The sequence below is a fragment of the Scomber japonicus genome, chromosome 11, assembly GCF_027409825.1.
Source record: "Scomber japonicus isolate fScoJap1 chromosome 11, fScoJap1.pri, whole genome shotgun sequence".
Taxonomy (NCBI): domain Eukaryota; kingdom Metazoa; phylum Chordata; class Actinopteri; order Scombriformes; family Scombridae; genus Scomber; species Scomber japonicus.
The window spans coordinates 13,990,908-14,008,807 of record NC_070588.1 but is presented as its reverse complement, the minus strand read 5'-3'; the positions used below and the strand labels follow the sequence as shown (position 1 = coordinate 14,008,807).

At 38.2% G+C, this 17,900-nt stretch overlaps 1 protein-coding gene across 1 annotated transcript in view; it reads left to right on the top strand.

Moving 5' to 3' along the window:
• Nucleotides 1–17,900, top strand: part of LOC128367544 (receptor tyrosine-protein kinase erbB-4-like) — a 319,149-nt gene that overhangs the window by 290,625 nt on the left and 10,624 nt on the right. The window contains exons 21-25 of the mRNA XM_053328130.1: nucleotides 8,252–8,407; nucleotides 9,549–9,624; nucleotides 11,885–12,031; nucleotides 16,982–17,079; nucleotides 17,327–17,497. Coding sequence (XP_053184105.1) covers nucleotides 8,252–8,407; nucleotides 9,549–9,624; nucleotides 11,885–12,031; nucleotides 16,982–17,079; nucleotides 17,327–17,497 — 648 coding nt within the window. The remainder of the gene's footprint in view (nucleotides 1–8,251; nucleotides 8,408–9,548; nucleotides 9,625–11,884; nucleotides 12,032–16,981; nucleotides 17,080–17,326; nucleotides 17,498–17,900) is intronic.

Below are 17,900 nucleotides of genomic sequence, written 5' to 3'. Positions count from 1 at the left end.
ACACTTCAAAAATACGACAAAGAGCAACAGATTTTCAGCCAACCCATGTGTTTCCCACACTACTCTTTCAACTACAAGTCAAAGAGAGAGAAAACCAAAAAAAATGGTAGCCTCCAGGATGGAGCTTGCCTGCAATACTTTATATTATTGTAATGTTATGCATTAGTTATTCATAAATGTTCATTATTATCCATTTAACTAGGGGATGAATCTATCAATTGTGTGAGCTGTCAATCACAGGTGTACCCTGTATGTCAGGGAACCTGTGTTGGTGGTGGTGTGGGAAGTAGGACAGGCTACAAGCAGCTCTGCAAAGTCTGAGGTAAAAAGCTGGTGAAAAAGGTTGCAGTTATTGTCATAATGTTTTAGTGTGTAATAATGAATATTTACAGCTGCATTGCGAAGCTATAAGTATAATTTAGCTCTCATCTAATTTCAGTGATTTAAAAAAGTTAAACTCAGTCTAAAAACAATCCTTTTCCTAATGATGGTAATGGAAATAGTTTGACAAAATTGCCAACTTCCACAAATAAGGCAAAGATGATTTTGTTTTGCATTAATTATCGCTTTCACAAAATCTCACCACTGATACACTAATATACTCTCCCCATTAAGATTTTATACAAAGCAATTTGGCTCTGAGGTTTTAAATTATCCTTTTTGTGTACTTATACCAACCCATCTTATTGTTTATCATGACATCATTTCAACTTTGCTTCTGTTGGAGCACAGGTCAGAAAATTTATGTGAACGGGCCCTCGGTGAGTAAAGACCTTGACCTGACTTCAGCTGGCATCTGAATTGCTTCTCTAACCTCTTTTATTAATGCTGAACCAGAGATAGCAGCGATAGAGAGAAGAAAGACTTAATTCTATAAGAAGATTCAGGCCAGCTTGCTGGCTCCGAGGCATTCATGAATGCTTTACGCACAATTGAGGACTGTCTGGGTGCACTGCGTGTGTGAGTGTGTAATAGTTCTGCACACAACACTTGGCAATAAAGCCAAATGTGCTGTTCTTTGTTCTCATCAGCACATCATATTTGCATACAAATTTTTCAGGCAAAATATGCAAAAAGCTCAGAACTCAGCACTGCGTGATACTTGGAATACAACAAAAATACTTCCTATACAGAATCTGAGCTGATCAAAGGAAATTCCAACAAATATTTAATTTCTCGTAATATTATGATTTCCATGTCAGTGGGCACAAATAATTTTACCAGGGACACAAACAAAGATGAAGGCACAATAGACTGGCATTATGCATTTGTCCCAACAAAAATACAATACAGAAAGTGCCCTTGATTTTTGATTTTTGACAATGGCAAATAACCATTTTGAATATTGCAGACACTTTTTAATATGGGATGCACAGTCATTTATCTTTTCCTTTTTAATCAGTGCAAGTCAGGTGATTTCTAGATTAAAAGGGATGGTTGTATATTGTGTCAGTTTGATTACACTCATGGGAGTGTTTTTGTGTGTGTGTGTGTGTGTGTGCGTGTGAGTGTGTGTGTGTGTGTGTGTGCGTGTGCATGTGTTTATAAGAGATATAAATCCACCTTTGAGCCATTGGTACGGTAGTGAATGTTGCATTAAGCATTCAACAGACAAAATATATGTATACGGACAAGGTCTCCCCTCATACACTGCTAACCCAGTCTGCACACAGACAGATTGTTCATATTCAAGCTGCTCCCTAATGTCATTTACTAAACTCATTCTGACATGGGAGCTCAAAATGAAATGAAAGCCTACCGCTTTCATCATTATTGTGTAATCATTTCCTCCCCTTTCTTTTGCTTTTCCTCCACACTGGTCTGATTTGTTTCACATCAATCCCAAAACAATGATTCACCTTCTCCCATGCCCACTGGGATCTTTTTATATCCAAACCATACATTAAACATGTACTACGTCAAGCAGATGCTGTACTGGTGTCACAAACCGCCAATAAGCTGCACCGTTATTCATAATATGATAACACAAAACAGATAGTCACCAAACATCTTGTGCCCTCCAGAAATACTGGCATCCCTCTCAAAATGAGCCACAGAGGCTGTATAATAAAAGAGGAAAAAAAACACAGATGAATCATACTCTCTTGCTGCTGAGTATTCAGTGCTCAGAATAAAATAAGATAAAAAAAAAGAATAAAATACTCTCATTCACTGTAATTATAATAAGTCTAATATCCTGCAGAAAGGAGGAGCGCATACAGTATTCTGGCATTGTTGAAATAAAATGCTAATCTAAATTAATTTCACTGTGATTTGGTGACATTTCATTCCTTGAAGAGCAGCTTGAGAAAAGTTATATCAAAGGAGCTTTTAGACATAGAAACTCATTTAATTGATAAAATTCAGTCTAGGTTCAAACAGCAAAGAGACTGCTCTGCTTATGGCCACAAATGACATGCTGTTACACACTGATCATGCCTAAAGCTTTGTTTTACTTCTTCTACACTAAAGTGCTGTTTTCGATTTCCATTGACCATAATATTTTATTAGGTCATCTGAGGATGTGGGTTAGGATTACTGGTGCAACACTCAATTGGTTCTGTATGTCTTATCATATTTATCCTGATTATGTCAGTTTTGGGGAAAACTGGGGAACTTTCAAATCTGTGTACTTTGCACAATTGTCTCTACACAAATGCTCAGTGCTTGGATGTCATATTTTCTTGCAGCTAAATCTCAAATACCTTACCTTTGATCCACATCAGACATTTCACAACATTTCCTTTTGGGCCTCTTGCCACAGGGTCATTTGTGATCCCCAGCAAAATTTCCAGTAAATACACAATGCCAAACTTCTTATCTTTCCCACAACTAAAACAAATCATGACTATTTTGATTAACTGTAACAATGTCATATACAACATAAAAGTACTCTAGTTACTATTTTTAGATTATCTCTGACCATGCTACAAGCTAGAAACTTATTTTAAAATCTTTCCTGTCCTGCGCTGTTAAAACAAGCCATCACTTGTTCTTATAATCCATTCAGGGGTTTGACAATCTATCAAGGAACCAATGTGTTATTTTGGAGACTTTCAAGAAATTCTAAAAAGCGCTAATGTTATGTTTTATGTACTTTAGGTGATGATTTTGCTGGTAGACATGTTAACTTTCTCTTGTCCAATCATAAGATGTGTTACTGGGTTGTGAGCAGTGTTTTTACTACAATGTAGCCTGGGCTATTCGAAGTGTTTTCAGTTTCATCCATTTTTTGAGGGTCTGAAGTGTATTTCACATTTTAGCTCCAAAGCTCCACAGCATTTATTTCTATTTTTGACGGAGCCGTTTCTAAATCGTTTCAAGCTAATAATAAAACTTCCGTCTTTCAAAATAAAACAACCCGTGCAGCCTCCCGATTGTATTTCAGCACAAAAATCTAATAAAATGACCAAATCAACTAAATTTGAGCAAGTTAACAAAATTAACTTTTAGTTGTGCTGCTACTACAGTAATTACAGTAGCCTAAAGGCACTCTGTCAGATTTTATTGGGCTGCTGTTTCGCGCCGCTGACAGACCCGATGGAAATTCCGGGTAACTCTGGTCCTACGCTGTGCTCAGTGTGCTGTGTGAGAGGAGAAGTGGCCAGCGGATAGAGCAGCACTGCGCTTACTTGTGCCCGTAGCAAGACACCTGTCACATTTGAAATCAATTGGATGAATGATTCAAGAGATATGCGAATAACAGACAGACAGACGTTCCTGTCATTTATAGATAGATACTTGTAGAAATCCAAGCAGTGTCTTGACTATTTAGAAATCTACTGAAACATGGAAGCAACCATTAGAGAGTAAATAATATGTCACGAGAGTTATCTGAAGAGTATTGAGCTACATAAAGACTTTTTCCTACCTCCATGTGCACTTTGTCTATTGGAGCAAGTGCACTTATAGTGAAATGTCGGTTTTTATTCTATTTGGAAACATTTTAAACTGAACAGAAATTGAGTAGATCAAGATCAGCTTGGTGGAAGTGATGTGATAAGCAAAAAAGCCAGTTTCCATTAAAAACAAAACAAAAAACACACCAACAAAACGAATGGATGGTTATTAAATTAAAACAAACAATTGATGGTGGCCTGCAGTGAGACCTAAGAATAAATTCTTCTAGTATCACTATGAACACAAATCCCCACTAAGACGTATCACCCCTTCCCGAACCCCTACCAGAACACACACAGACACCCACACGTGCACACACACTCAAAGATATATACGAGATTTATATAGTCTCTATATGTTCAATCTCATTAAAAGTGTTTCCTCATGAATAACATTCTATCAGGATGAATCACTTGATTATAGATTTCTGTGAGTGTGTATGTATGTGTGTGTGCTTCCTGTGAGTGTTGACAGCTTTTCTATGTGTGTGTGTGTGTGTTTGTGTGCATGTGTGTGTGTGTCTATCTTGCCAGAATACATAACAATGGAAGTGCCAGCTGTTGAAGAAATGGGTACCACCTCTTCACTCTCTCCTCCTATTGATTTAATCTCCAGCCCTCTGCCACTTGATGCCATATTTGTCTTTGCAAAACACATCTGTGTACAATATTGTCCACTCAGGTTTTGTTCATATGACTCAGTGAAATAAGCATAAATAACAGGAGGTCAAAATTCAGTGAGTACAGTAATTCTCTAGACCAGTGAGAGGGCATTCAGACCTGTAAAACTTGCAGACAAGAAAGTAGAGTAAAAGAGATTTTCTTTATCTTTTACCTAACCCTAACCCTACCTCTATTACTTTTAACAAACATGCAGTCATTATGCATAAATGCGATAATGTTCTGCACTCACTGCAGCCATTAAAAGGTAGTCAGAAAGATGGACAATGGACTTTACATAGAGACCTTTGAAAAATGAAAATATAACATTGAGTGAAGCTTGGTCTCTGTGTGCAAAATTATTGTTATGAAGCCATGTGAAAATGTAGCACGGTCACAAAGTAGAAAACTTTGTACTTTGGTTTATGACACATACTTGTTAAAGTAAATCTGGATGATTCAAAGCCTTTATATTCCAACTTCATTGATTTTTTTTACCTTGGCTTGCTTTTCCATATGAAATCTGTGTGTACAGGGTTTAGGGCATAGGCCTGATCCCCACGGATTGGAAAACAGGTCTCGTCTGGAGGTGCGATCATAACAGAATCTGTCTGAAGCCTCTGGATTTTCTCTGGTGGCAGGCTTACCTGAAATAATGCTTCCACAACTGGCATCTTCCTGGCTGTCGCATCCAAGTTTGCTGCAATTACAAACCTCTGGCCGTGAGTTGTTCTCATCATGTCCACATGGGAAGGCAGTAAATGAGAGCAGCCGAGTAAAGGAGAAAAAAAGTTTGTTCCTAACACACGTCTGCAGTCACTTCCCACTCTGCACACTTCCAACACCTCCCCCTCTCCATCGCATTGTGCTGGCAAATTAAAATTCACGGGTTGCCAAGCCATCTATTCTCCCTCCACTGCTTAATTGTCTTGAAAATTGAGGAGATTACCGGGTGCGATTTATGTACAAATATGAATCTGTCAGAAACCTGGCATGTACCTGGCATACAAACACATACACTTGATTATTTGTAAGCCTTATGGGATGGGCAGCATGGGATACCTTAAATCCCAACCTTTATCTCTTTCAATTGCACAGTTTGAGACTGTGCAGTGCATGCATGCAGGAAGAGGACAAAATACTAGCGAGATCAAGAAAAACAAAAATCTTAATGTGCTTTGATACTTATGAACAAACTGTTAGTCTACATCAGTGTCACTTGTCCTAACATGTATTTTCCCTTTACTTTGAACACCAGTTCACACTGCTGCACACCCAGCATCATTTTTACTGCCAACAACACTGGCATCAGCTATTTTTAGCCATGCTAGTGGGCAGGATCAAGGCTTGGCTATGTTGGACTGGTCTGTTACTCCACCACTGTGATCCAGACTGAATTATCTCAGCAGCTGTTGGATGAAGAGCCATACAATTTTGTAAAGACATTTACTGTCTCCAGAGAATTAATCCTACTGACTTTTTTGATCCCCTGATGTTTTCTCTAGCATGAGTATAACATTCATACTCCCCTTCAGGATAAACTGTGATAACTTGGATGACAACCTTAACTTCTCATCTAGCACCACAAATTTAACTGGAATCACCGCTTTGCCTTAGTCCAGCCTCAGAGAGCCTCTAGCCTAGCTGTATGTTGCTGTCCTGTTCAGAGGAGATCACACATATCACATATCAGCAGTTGAGGTAATGAACTACTTTATATACTATTTGCTATGTTTCCCTGCTCTTAGACCACATATACAGTAATGATGTATTCCTCAAATGTAAAAAAATACATAAGCTATCATATTCATTTATCACAAAATGTTTTGGCAATCAACTCGTACTAATTGTTGTGTTATAGTTGAAAAAAGTCATATTTATTATACAATCTTTGAAGTACTGATTACCTTTCCTTTGCTGTCAGTAACAGAATAATGAAGTTTAATGAAATTGACCATCAGGTTAGAACTTTGCTAAAAGCTATGGGGTGAGGGGGGGGGCATGTCTCTATGACATGGCTGTGCATTGATATATGAATTATATAAGTGGATTAATCATTATTTCACTTGGGTCACATAATGACATCCAATAAAAACGGTTTTCTTACTGTGGTTTTTTAAATCTCTTCTAAAGCTCAACATGTACGGTCAAACTTATATCCCTCCCCCCACACACATACACCTAAATGGAGGTGTATCTCCATCTGAGCTGCATGTTTGCAGGTATGTGTGTAAATGTGCAGGTGTGTGCTAAAATGTGCAGCACTCTCTCCTAGGAGGGAGCCAAATGAGGCAGCCTTACCAATGTAATCTCACCTCTTAGGCTGCCACCACTCAACCCCTACCTACTTTCAGCCCTCCTCCCCTCTCCTCCTCCATCCACTCCTCCTTTCATTTCAGCCCATTCCAACTAAATCCAATTTGTTATGGTTTCAAATAAGACCTCGTTTTTCTGTCCTCTCGCCACTTCAAACAAAGTGGCTTCTGTTATTGCTCATCCAATTTGAAATTGTTGTGTTTTTTTTTGTTTTTTTTTTCCAGATCATTCTTTCCCTTCAGGTACTATCTTTCTTTCTCTTTAGGTCCACTCTTGCTCTAATGTGCAGTGTAAACTCTAGATGTCAAGCACAAGATGCAGCAACTACAAAGCTTTTACACAACTATACAAAGCTGTTTTTCATAGCTTTAGGGCATTATTGGCATTTTGTGTCAAACTAGCCTATCCAATCATTTTTTGTGGTGATGCAAAGTGTGATGCCTACTTTATTTCTACAATATGAGTGTACATGTGTGAGTATGGGTCTGGGATTACTTGTCATAATTGATAGTTGGTTCTTTGAAGGCGGATGCAGACAGTTTTAGGTTGATGCTGCTGGTAGAATATACTGTTTTTATTTGTTTTATAACAAAGAAAAGACTTTATTGAAGTGTGCATGTTCAATGTCTCAATTGCATTGAATTGACGCTCAAAAGGGTTTGGGGTGGAGCTACTCTTTTTACTGAAGAAAGGGGCTACTATCCCCTGGGAATGAATTAAATTAATCTAGAAAATTAATCTTAGAATGTCAGGAAAAAAATATCTCCTCTTTTCAAGGCAGATAATCATTATTAATTAAAGTAAGGACAGAGAGAAGGAGCAGTTAGGTGGTTTCTTAATTGTTCAATAAATGTACTGAATGAAATGTTTTACTCCAACATATCTCGCTCCTATGGGTCCCGTTTTTAATTGAAAAACTGCCTCTGGGTTGATGCTTATGAATGCTGTTGTTATTGCATCACCAAGCATTTAGCAATAAAGAAGGTTTTCTGCACAGTCTAGTTGTTGATTGATGAGAATTACAACCATAAAAATAACAATGTGGTGGTAATGATGATGACACGAATAATTATAAAAATTCTAATGGGGTCTTGATGATGGTAGTGATGATGATGATGAAGACAGATGGTGATGTTGAACAGAAATCAAGCTTGCATGTGCGTGTTTGTGCAGTATACCAGGGCACACTCATGCCTGAAGGTACAAGTATTGTATATAAATGACCGCAATAGAAAATGTGTGTGTGTGTGTGTGTGTGTGTGTGTGTGTGTGTGTGTGTGTGTGTGTGTGTGTGTGTGTGTGTGTGTGTGTGTGTGTGTGTGTGTGTGTGTGTGTGTGTGTGTGTGTGTGTGTGTGTGTGTGTGTGTGTGTTGCAGGGTATGATGTATCTGGAGGAACGCAGGCTGGTCCACAGGGATCTGGCAGCCCGAAATGTCCTGGTGAAATCTCCCAACCATATCAAGATCACTGACTTTGGCCTGGCTCGCCTGCTGGATGTTAATGAGAAGGAATATAATGCAGATGGAGGCAAGGTAAGTCATTGACTCACTTGACAGTTGTAATTTGTTATTTTGTTTGTTTACACCGAAATTGTAAGCCTTTACATTGCTGTACTTTCCATGATTATGGAGCCCAGAAAAAGCTCCTGGGATATGTCAAAACATTTTGAATGGCTAATTATAATAAATTCTGAATTGATACATTTAGAAAAAAAAGATTGTAAGCTCAAATAGAATTTGTATTTGAATTATACGATTAAATACTATGTATACAATGTTTTATGTGAAATACGTTTCATTATATTGTCTTTAATTTATGAATTAATTTCTATAAGTAGGAATATTTGTGCATCTAGTGGCAATTGCACCATTTGTAGTTACACTGCTAGTATTAAATCAGCATTATTAGTGGAATTACTAGCACTATGGCATTAGTAGTTTTGGTGGTATTGTGACTGCAAAACTGTGCAGTTCTAAGCTCAGCCTGCACTGACATGCTTTAAAGACAACAATAGACATTAACATTAATTGGGGTTTTATATCCTGAGGGAGGAACTTAGCCCATCACAAAAGGACAGTTTTCGTGGAGTCAGTGAGATACTATTCTGCTCTACTGGACCGTTTTATTTACTTTTGGGGAATGGAGATCTCAAAACTGTACAAATATAGTAAACAAATCCATCCTTGGGGTTCTCTTTCCGTGGGCTTCTGGCCTTTTCTAATCTTTATTCATCCTTTGCCTCTTTTGTATTTTGTTTTTAAACCCTTTCCTCTCATGAAACACTATTTCATCCTGTCTCAAACCGCCCCCGTTTCCAGTCTGTCCATCATGTTTTATGTGAGTGCTGCTGAACATTCTGGTATTATCCCCTCCACTGAATGAACGACAGACACCTTCGACATCTGACTCCTCTTAATCGCCATCACTGTAATCCATAGAATTGGCCTCAAAATCTAATCACAGTGTTAAAAATGCATCCCAGACTGGCCTGCCACTTGCCCCACTGTAATCTAATACAGATGGAGCTTGTGTGTATGTATGCATGAGTTGTCAGTGACATTCCTCTCTTGACAGTTCACTATCAATTTTACTTAAAGAAATATATGCAAAGGAGATCATGGTCAAGTGGATGCTGTACGTATACAATACTGACATGCTATGTTTACTTGACAGATGCCTATCAAATGGATGGCCCTGGAATGTATTCATTACAGGAAGTTTACTCATCAGAGTGACGTTTGGAGTTACGGTAAGCTTCAAATTTTCATTTTGGGAAATTTGCAGAGGACAAAATCATTATGACCCCAATATTTTCTGTATATCAGGGAGTGCAAATACTGTATATTCCTTCAGTGATTTTCCTTGACATGACAAACTGACATGAGATTCATTTAGCAGAAACTTTTGTGCAAAGTGACTGAAAGTGTATTTAGTCTCTACAGGAGTAAGAGTAGGACGTCAAAAAATTTAAGTGCAAACCTTCTAAACAACTTGATGAGTACTTAAATGGATGTCGAAATCTAGATGTCAAAACATGTTTTCCAGCTTTATTGTATAAGACTGAGGTCCTCATCACTGGTCCTGCAAAGTGCACTGGAGTGTAACCATTTGCCATGGCTTTTACAATTTCACAAACAAACGCTTTTCTACATCAGGTCTATTGTGAAAATCAAACTTTCTCTCTATTTTGGAGATGTGGAGACTGTCTTATATGCTTTTATCTTTTATTGGATCCCTGTCAATGTGTGAATTTATTTTATTTATTTATTTTGAAGCACTAAATGGGCCTGTACTAGCATACTGTTTGTCCAGTGCTTTCATATTCTCTGATCAATTACTCATTACTATTCAGCATTTCCAGTCCAAGTCTGAAGGTGACTGAGCATTTTCCATGTCTTCATCTATCATCACTATTAGTTCCCATCTCAAGATTTACAACTGTGTATGAGTGCCCTAAATTATTAATACAACTATATAATTAGATTTCGTCACAGTTGTTTATATTTTAATCTTAATCATTTCACTTTATTTTTCTAATGACTCAGCAAAGCTATTTGGTTGTTTTTAAATGTGCCCTAGAAAGAAATTGACTTTCCTAAGTTATTTTTCAAAGTGACACATGTTGATGTACTGTCGTCAGAATTAGGGCAGCAACTCCTACAACATCCTGATGTCAGTGTGGAGTTTATTCCACTTCTGTGGGGTAAGAAAAGAAAAGCGCCTTGACTGAGATTAGTGACCACATGAGTCTTCCAAGTATCAGGAAGGACAATCGGAGCGCAATGATCATGCCAGAAACAAAAAAAAAATCCATATTGGTCAGAATCGTTTAGATGTAGGCAGAAGAACAAGGAGAGAGATTTAAAACGAATATAGGAATGCTGTAGATTGAGTAATCATTGATGCAACTTAATCTTGGGAATGGATATTTTGCACATGGCGTGTGAAGTGAACTCGAGACTACTTGCTGAACCGGCAGAAAATGTATCGAGCCAAGGAAGAGTTTTGCCACCGTAGCAGTGCTGACAAATGGGAGCAGACTGATGATTTCCAGTACTCCTATAACTGCTGGAACATGTGGCAGTCACAATCACTGTAAAATGCAGACTGGGTGATCTACTTCTTTATCTCCTGTTATACTTAAATCAGTCTTTACAGCCATCAGTATGTCAGCAAGATTTAGATCTGGAGACCATTGTCCACTAATACTCCTCAGCCTAATGAGATTTTTATTACTATAGTTCAAATAACAATTCCCCTTCTATCTTGACTCTTAAAAACGTGTGATTGGTCATATCAAAGAGAATAATGTGTGTTTGATTAAAAGTATCATATGGTTTGATGTGTCCAATCCCTAGTGGTCCTCTATGGCCGAGGGCTATTATATATCCATCTTATAATGTGCATTAACTCCACTTGCCACTCATTAGCTCATTAACACTAACATGATTAAGACTGAAGGGTGCTAGAAGTTGAAAAATGACTGATGACTTTCAAGACTCTGATTGCCTCCTCTCTTCTACTCATCTTCTATTATCTCTTAACTCTCATCTTGCCATCTTTTTCCTTAACTACTGTTTTGCTGCATCCACTTTTCCTTTGCTTCTGTACTCTTCTGTCCCTCCATCCTACCTACCTTCTGATCTTTTCATCTCTCACATCTTTGCTTCTCTCATATGTCACTTCTCCTTTTTATCCTCTTCTTTTTCTCTTTCTATCTTCACTTTTATTATTTTTCACTTGCCCTGGTTCATTTTCTGTTTTCCTCTTTCAAATCTCCCACTTTGTTTCGATGTCTTCACTCGTCTCGTCTCCTGATGAAAAAACTCTCTCTTCTCAACTCTTTAATCTTCCAAACTCATCTTTACTCACTTTACACTCATTTCCTTTCATCTTGATTCTATTTATCTTATTCTGTCCTTGTTCCTTCCTCGATGAACATGTTTCTTTTGTTCTCTTAAATTGTCATCATCCCCTCTCCTTTCTTCTCTCGTCCCTCTTCTCTTTAGGGGTAACCATCTGGGAGCTGATGACCTTTGGAGGGAAGCCATATGACGGGATTTCCACCCGAGATATCCCAGACCTGCTAGAGAAAGGGGAACGTCTTCCTCAGCCACCCATCTGCACCATTGACGTGTACATGGTTATGGTCAAATGTAGGTAGAGCTCTGGGGTACTAAAAACTTTACAATATAATATAATCAATTGCAGCAACATAGTGAACAGAGGTTTATATGGTCATGAAAAACCTGTACAAGTCATAAAATCTGAAAATGATGCTTTCCAGGCCTGGAAACATTGCAGAAAAAACATTTCAGCCCAAAATCTTTTGGAAAATAGATTTATAAATGTTTTACTGTTTTAATGGTTTGGTTCAGTAGCATGTTATCTTTCCTGGGGGGATGTCCACATGGTCAGTGTACCCAATAAGCACTTTATTACGAACACCATACTAATACCAATTAGGGTCTCTCTTTTCTCAGCCTCAGTTCTTCATGGCATAGATTCTACAAGATATTGGAAACATTAGTTTGAGATTCTAGTCTATGCTGACATAACCTAATTTTGGACGATTTCTCAGCTGCACATTTATGCTACGGATCTCCCGTTCTACAACATCCCAACGGTGTTCTAATTAATTCAAAACTGGTGACTGGAGAGGCTATTTAAGTCCACTAAACTCATTGTCATGTTCATGAAACCAGGTTGAGATAACTTTTGCTTTGTGACATGGTGGAAGTAGCCATTAGGAGATGGGTAAATGGGCCATAAACTGATGCACATGATCAGCAACAATATTCAGATTAGCTGTGGCATTCATATGATTGATTGGTGTTAAGGGGCCCAAAGTGTGCCATGAAAACACTCCCACACTACAACCCAGCTTGGACTGTTGATACAAGGTAGGTTAGGTCCATGGATGCTGTAGGCGCCAAATTCTGACCCTACCATCTATGTACCAGTTTTTCTCATCTTCAACTGTCCAGTTTCAGGGAGCATTTGCCCACTGCAGCTTCAGATTTCTATTCTTGGCTGATAGAAGTGGAAGCTCCTGTGGTCTTCTGCTCTTGTTGCCCATTCGCCTCAAAGATCAACAACTTGTGCATATTGAGATTCTTTTCTGCTCAACACAGTTGTAAAGAGCAGATATCTGAGTTTCTGTAAGGTTGAATCATTTGGCCATTCCTTTGACCTCTCTCATCAACAAGGCATTTCCGTCCACAGAAATGCTGATGCTGATATTTTTTGTTTTTCACACCATTCTGAGTCAATTCTAGAGAGCACATAAAAATCCCAGGAGATAAGTATTTTTCAGACATACTCTAATCAGCCCATCTGGAAACAACAATGATGTTACAGTCAAAGTTGCTGAGATCAAATTTGTTCCCCATTCTGACGTTTAATGTGAACATTAGAGCTCTTGACCTGTATCTGCATCATGATGATTGTGCATTGCACTGCTGCCACATGATTGGCTGATTGGATGATTGCATGAATAAGCAGGTGCACAGGTGTTCCAAATAAAGTGTTCAGTGAGCACCATGTAAAATGTAGACTGTGTGGACAAATATTTGAAATTTGTGGAACATAGGAGAAGCAGTTAGAATACTGCCTTTGTCCGATGTCCACTGAATGAGTTTGAGAAGTAATGAGTCTTCAACAAACCTGTACTACAGTACACAGATAATGAGCTATTTCATGCATTATTTCTTATTGTCTGGCATCAGTTATGCATTAAAAAATGTTTCTCAGTCTGTTGAGCATACACATAAGCACTTTCTCTTTTCTCTGCACCCCAGTGAGAACGATATTAGCAGAAAAAAGAATATATTTTTAGTTTAATACACTATAATTCTACTGCCCCTGTCTGTACAGTGGTGTGAATAGCCTTTAATAAGAACACAGACCCTCAGACATGAACCATTATAGTTATCTAAAAATGTGATGAACTATGAGATATGTCAAACACGAGTAGTTAAAGATATATATTTCCAAGTGAATATCACACACACAGTGTTAGCCTCACCAGTTCAGTCACAATAGCAGAGACACACTCGTCCAGTGGACATTGATCAACTAGATGCAGTTTGCTGCGGTATAGCCGTGACACTGCAACATGGTGCGCACACATTTAATGGCCAAACTGCTGCTGTGTGCAAAACAACAACCACAGTGAGGAGACCTGTCGCAGTCCCTCTCTCTCCTCTAAATGTCAATTTCAGATGCTGTATCCATAAATGAAACACTAACAGCATTAACTGTACAGGGTTTTCCAGCAGTGCACACACACACATACACATACAGTTCTAGTGCACGTAGAGCGCACTGGATAGCGTTGATCAATATCACAGCATTAAAATAGATATATGTAACTGACAGCAAGCATTTAAAATTAGTACTGTAGTCCAAATTCAAAATATTGGAAAGAGTTATCTACCCCCCCGCCCTTGCTCCCCAGAGTCACAGCTCACATGTTTTTAGACTTGGTGAACTCTGTCTCAGTTGATCGAGTTAGTTTGTTTGTTTGCTTGCTTCCATGTTTGTGTGCCAATGTTTCATATCTGGCAACTTGTGGTATCAAAATGGGTTAGCATCAGGTTGAATGAGCAGTAGGCAGAATCACACAGGCCAAAACAAAATCAAACATTCTGAACTAGTATGGAAATTTCAAAAAAGATCAAACTTGTACTAGTATAGTATTAAAGTTGGAGAAGCCAGTATTTCAACTCATTATGTTTGCTTAATCTCTCATAACATATAAGTTAGTACAGACAATATATTACATATCGGTCCTTTAATAAGAAATATCAATATATATCATGATATGGTAAATGTATTCAAAAATAATTCAGGAAGTGTTTTTCACTGTTATGCCTGAGATCAGATAAAACTCTTCAAATGCATAAAACAAAACTTTGACCAACTTATTTTGTGGTGTAGTGTGTAATTACAATTAGCTTTGAATCAATAATTTGGACATAAGATGTTTACAAAATGATATCATGATATGAATTGAATATCTGAAGTATTAATATCTTATAGTGTAATATTATAAGTGCTTATAATACCTTTGATACCACTGATAAATAAAAGAAAATATCAAATTATCAGTCATAACTGTACTTTGAAATGATTGTGATTCATTTATCAAACATGCAGTATTTTCTATGCATACACAGAAAAGAAGTGATCATCAAACATTAAAAGCAATAAGAAATATATGCTGGTCCTGCAGAACTTCTGTATAGGATTCAGTATTTTGTAAAGGTTTGTCAGTTTTTGTGGCCACCCCTTGTATTTCTAAACAGCTGAAATGCCAGTGGCTTTTAAGGGTGAAGAGAAAACCAAGTGGTTTTCAGTTGAAGCAAGCAAAAATAATTATGTTTCTATTGAGTGATTTTGAAAATGCCACAACAGTTGGTTTGTGCAAAAGGGTCCAGGTGGTGTCAAAGATTGATGTTTTTAAATCTGAAATATTACAATTCTAAAAATTAAATCCAGCTGTCTCTGTTCATCTTTTCAATTGTTAGTGTTACATTATGAATGCCACTGAAATATCTTTCTAATGGCTCTGGTAGTAGATAATCCTTCAAAAATGACAAAGGTTATGAGGAGCTGGTAGAACTAGGAACTCATCAACCACTACCAACATGTTGGCTTTACTGGTTGGTCACTGCCGACATGCTGTCAGGCTTTGGGGTCACAGGTGGCATCATAACCTCTGGCCACTACTGCCAGGACAAACACTCAGTGCCAGGCCACCCCAGCCTTGTCCTCTAGTCTCTGAGTTGAAGCCTCTGGCCCTCACTGTCACCTTGGCTCTCACTGACACCCAGAACCTGCGCCAACCTGGCAAGCAGACACACAGGCACAGCAGGGAGAGGTCACTGTCACCTGCCTGTTATGTTGCTTTCTTTGCATCACTACACACACATAACATACACTCTAAGTACACACACAATCACACACATGGTGCCCACATGTGATAAGAATTCCTCAAATTCAGTTGAGTTCACTACTTCTCGCTTCACTGGAATGAAACTAAGCACCAAGATGAAAGATGATCATTTTTAAATATGAAATCTCTTGTATCTGTATTTGTGTGCGTGTGTGTAAACGTGCCACGTCTCTCTCTTTCGAGCTCTATCTCTTATTTCCCTGGATACCTACAGGCTCCACTCAGGGCCAGATCACATGATTGCTTTGGCATCGTACTCATATGTTCACAGAGAAATTGGCAGAAGAGCGCAATACTCCATATGGCCATTCTAGTGATGAAGCAGTATTTATCTTTTAGATTGGAAAAAGTGATTACAATAAAGACAACACTATTTAAAAATTCTGTAATTGTTCATTGTGAAACAAATAGGGTGGTTTTATACAAAAGAAATTTGTTTAAAACAGAGAATCTTTTGAGAAGTGGGAATTTGATGACAAAATGCATTGAGGTGTTATTGTAGGTCAGTTACTCATTGTTAACTAATGTGATCGCTGCATTATTATTGTTCTTGTTGATGTGTAAATAAGTAGTAAAAGTAGCTTGACTTACTTGTAGCAGTTTTGAGTTCAACATTGTGTTGACATGGTTGAAATGAGTGGCTGAGTTGGGTTGAATCAGGAAGAATATTGTAAGAAGGTAGAGGTGCCTTGGTAGTTTCTCCCCAGTTATTACTCTTAGTCATAGGGATACTTTCATGTTGAATTACTGTGATTTACACTACAGGCGCATGCTCCTATTGTTAGGAATGTTTTTAATGGTACAGAACATAACATGATACATTTCTGACAAGGTCTGAACTGTTGACTGTCTGAACTGTGTAGAATACTTAAAATATCATCACTGACACATACCCTACATACTGCACCTTTCCTCCCACTTGGATGCAGTTAGGTTCACAGGGAGTCAGGAAATAAATTGATCTTTATGGGTATAGATGAAGCCTTTGCTTTCTGCCAAGAATATCATTCTGTTGAAAGTTGCACATTAATTGGTCGATTTTAAAGTCAAGGGCTATTGGCAAAAAGTATAATATATTCACTGTTTTAGTACATCTATATCTATCTTTGAAACCTCATATTCATCATACACTAATACATTTTTCCAGGCTGGATGATTGATGCAGACAGCAGGCCTAAGTTCAAGGAGCTGGCTGCAGAGTTCACTCGGATGGCTCGTGATCCCCAGAGATACCTGGTAATCCAGGTATGTGAATGTTAAAGACTTCCCACAAGATTTGAATCAAATATATCTTTGTAATGACTGTACATTACGACCATAATGTCAGCCTTTACATTAATTGCTTTTAATATATGGTGTAGTCCTCTATACAATCTTAACATGGATTTAGAATTTAATCTGATCATGGTATGGGGAGGTATTAAATATAGATTGTGTGCATTTTACATCTTCAAACCACCACAAACACACATATTGACACAACTTTTCTCAGGGCGATGACCGCATGAAGCTCCCAAGCCCCAACGACAGCAAGTTCTTCCAGAGTCTGCTCGACGAGGAGGAGCTGGAGGACCTGATGGACGCTGAGGAGTACCTGGTGCCCCACTCCTTTGACATTCCACCACTGGCGTACACTCCACGAACACGCATGGACTCTAACAAGGTATTTTCTTTATGGAACAAGTTAGACCTGGAAGCATTAGGCACATGTAAATTGTGAAATTTAGGTCACAGAGTCTCTAATGTCAGTAAATTTCAGTCCTATTAGTTTTTGTTTGAAGTATTTATTAAGATGTCTGGGGGAACCAATTCTTTTCGATGAGACATACATCTGCATTTTATTTCCGTTAGCTACTGTTAGCTACCGTTAGCTACCAGATGGCAGGAATGATATAAGCAGTGCAGTCCTAAAATGACTGGCTCTTCTCAAGGTATAAAATCTAAAATCTGATATCTGGCTGACCAGTAGGATGAACTGTGTTGTGATATGTGATTGTATTAGCATTTGTGCCATAGTGGTTGTGATGGGGCACAAGCTAATATTAAGTGATTTAACAACACAATTT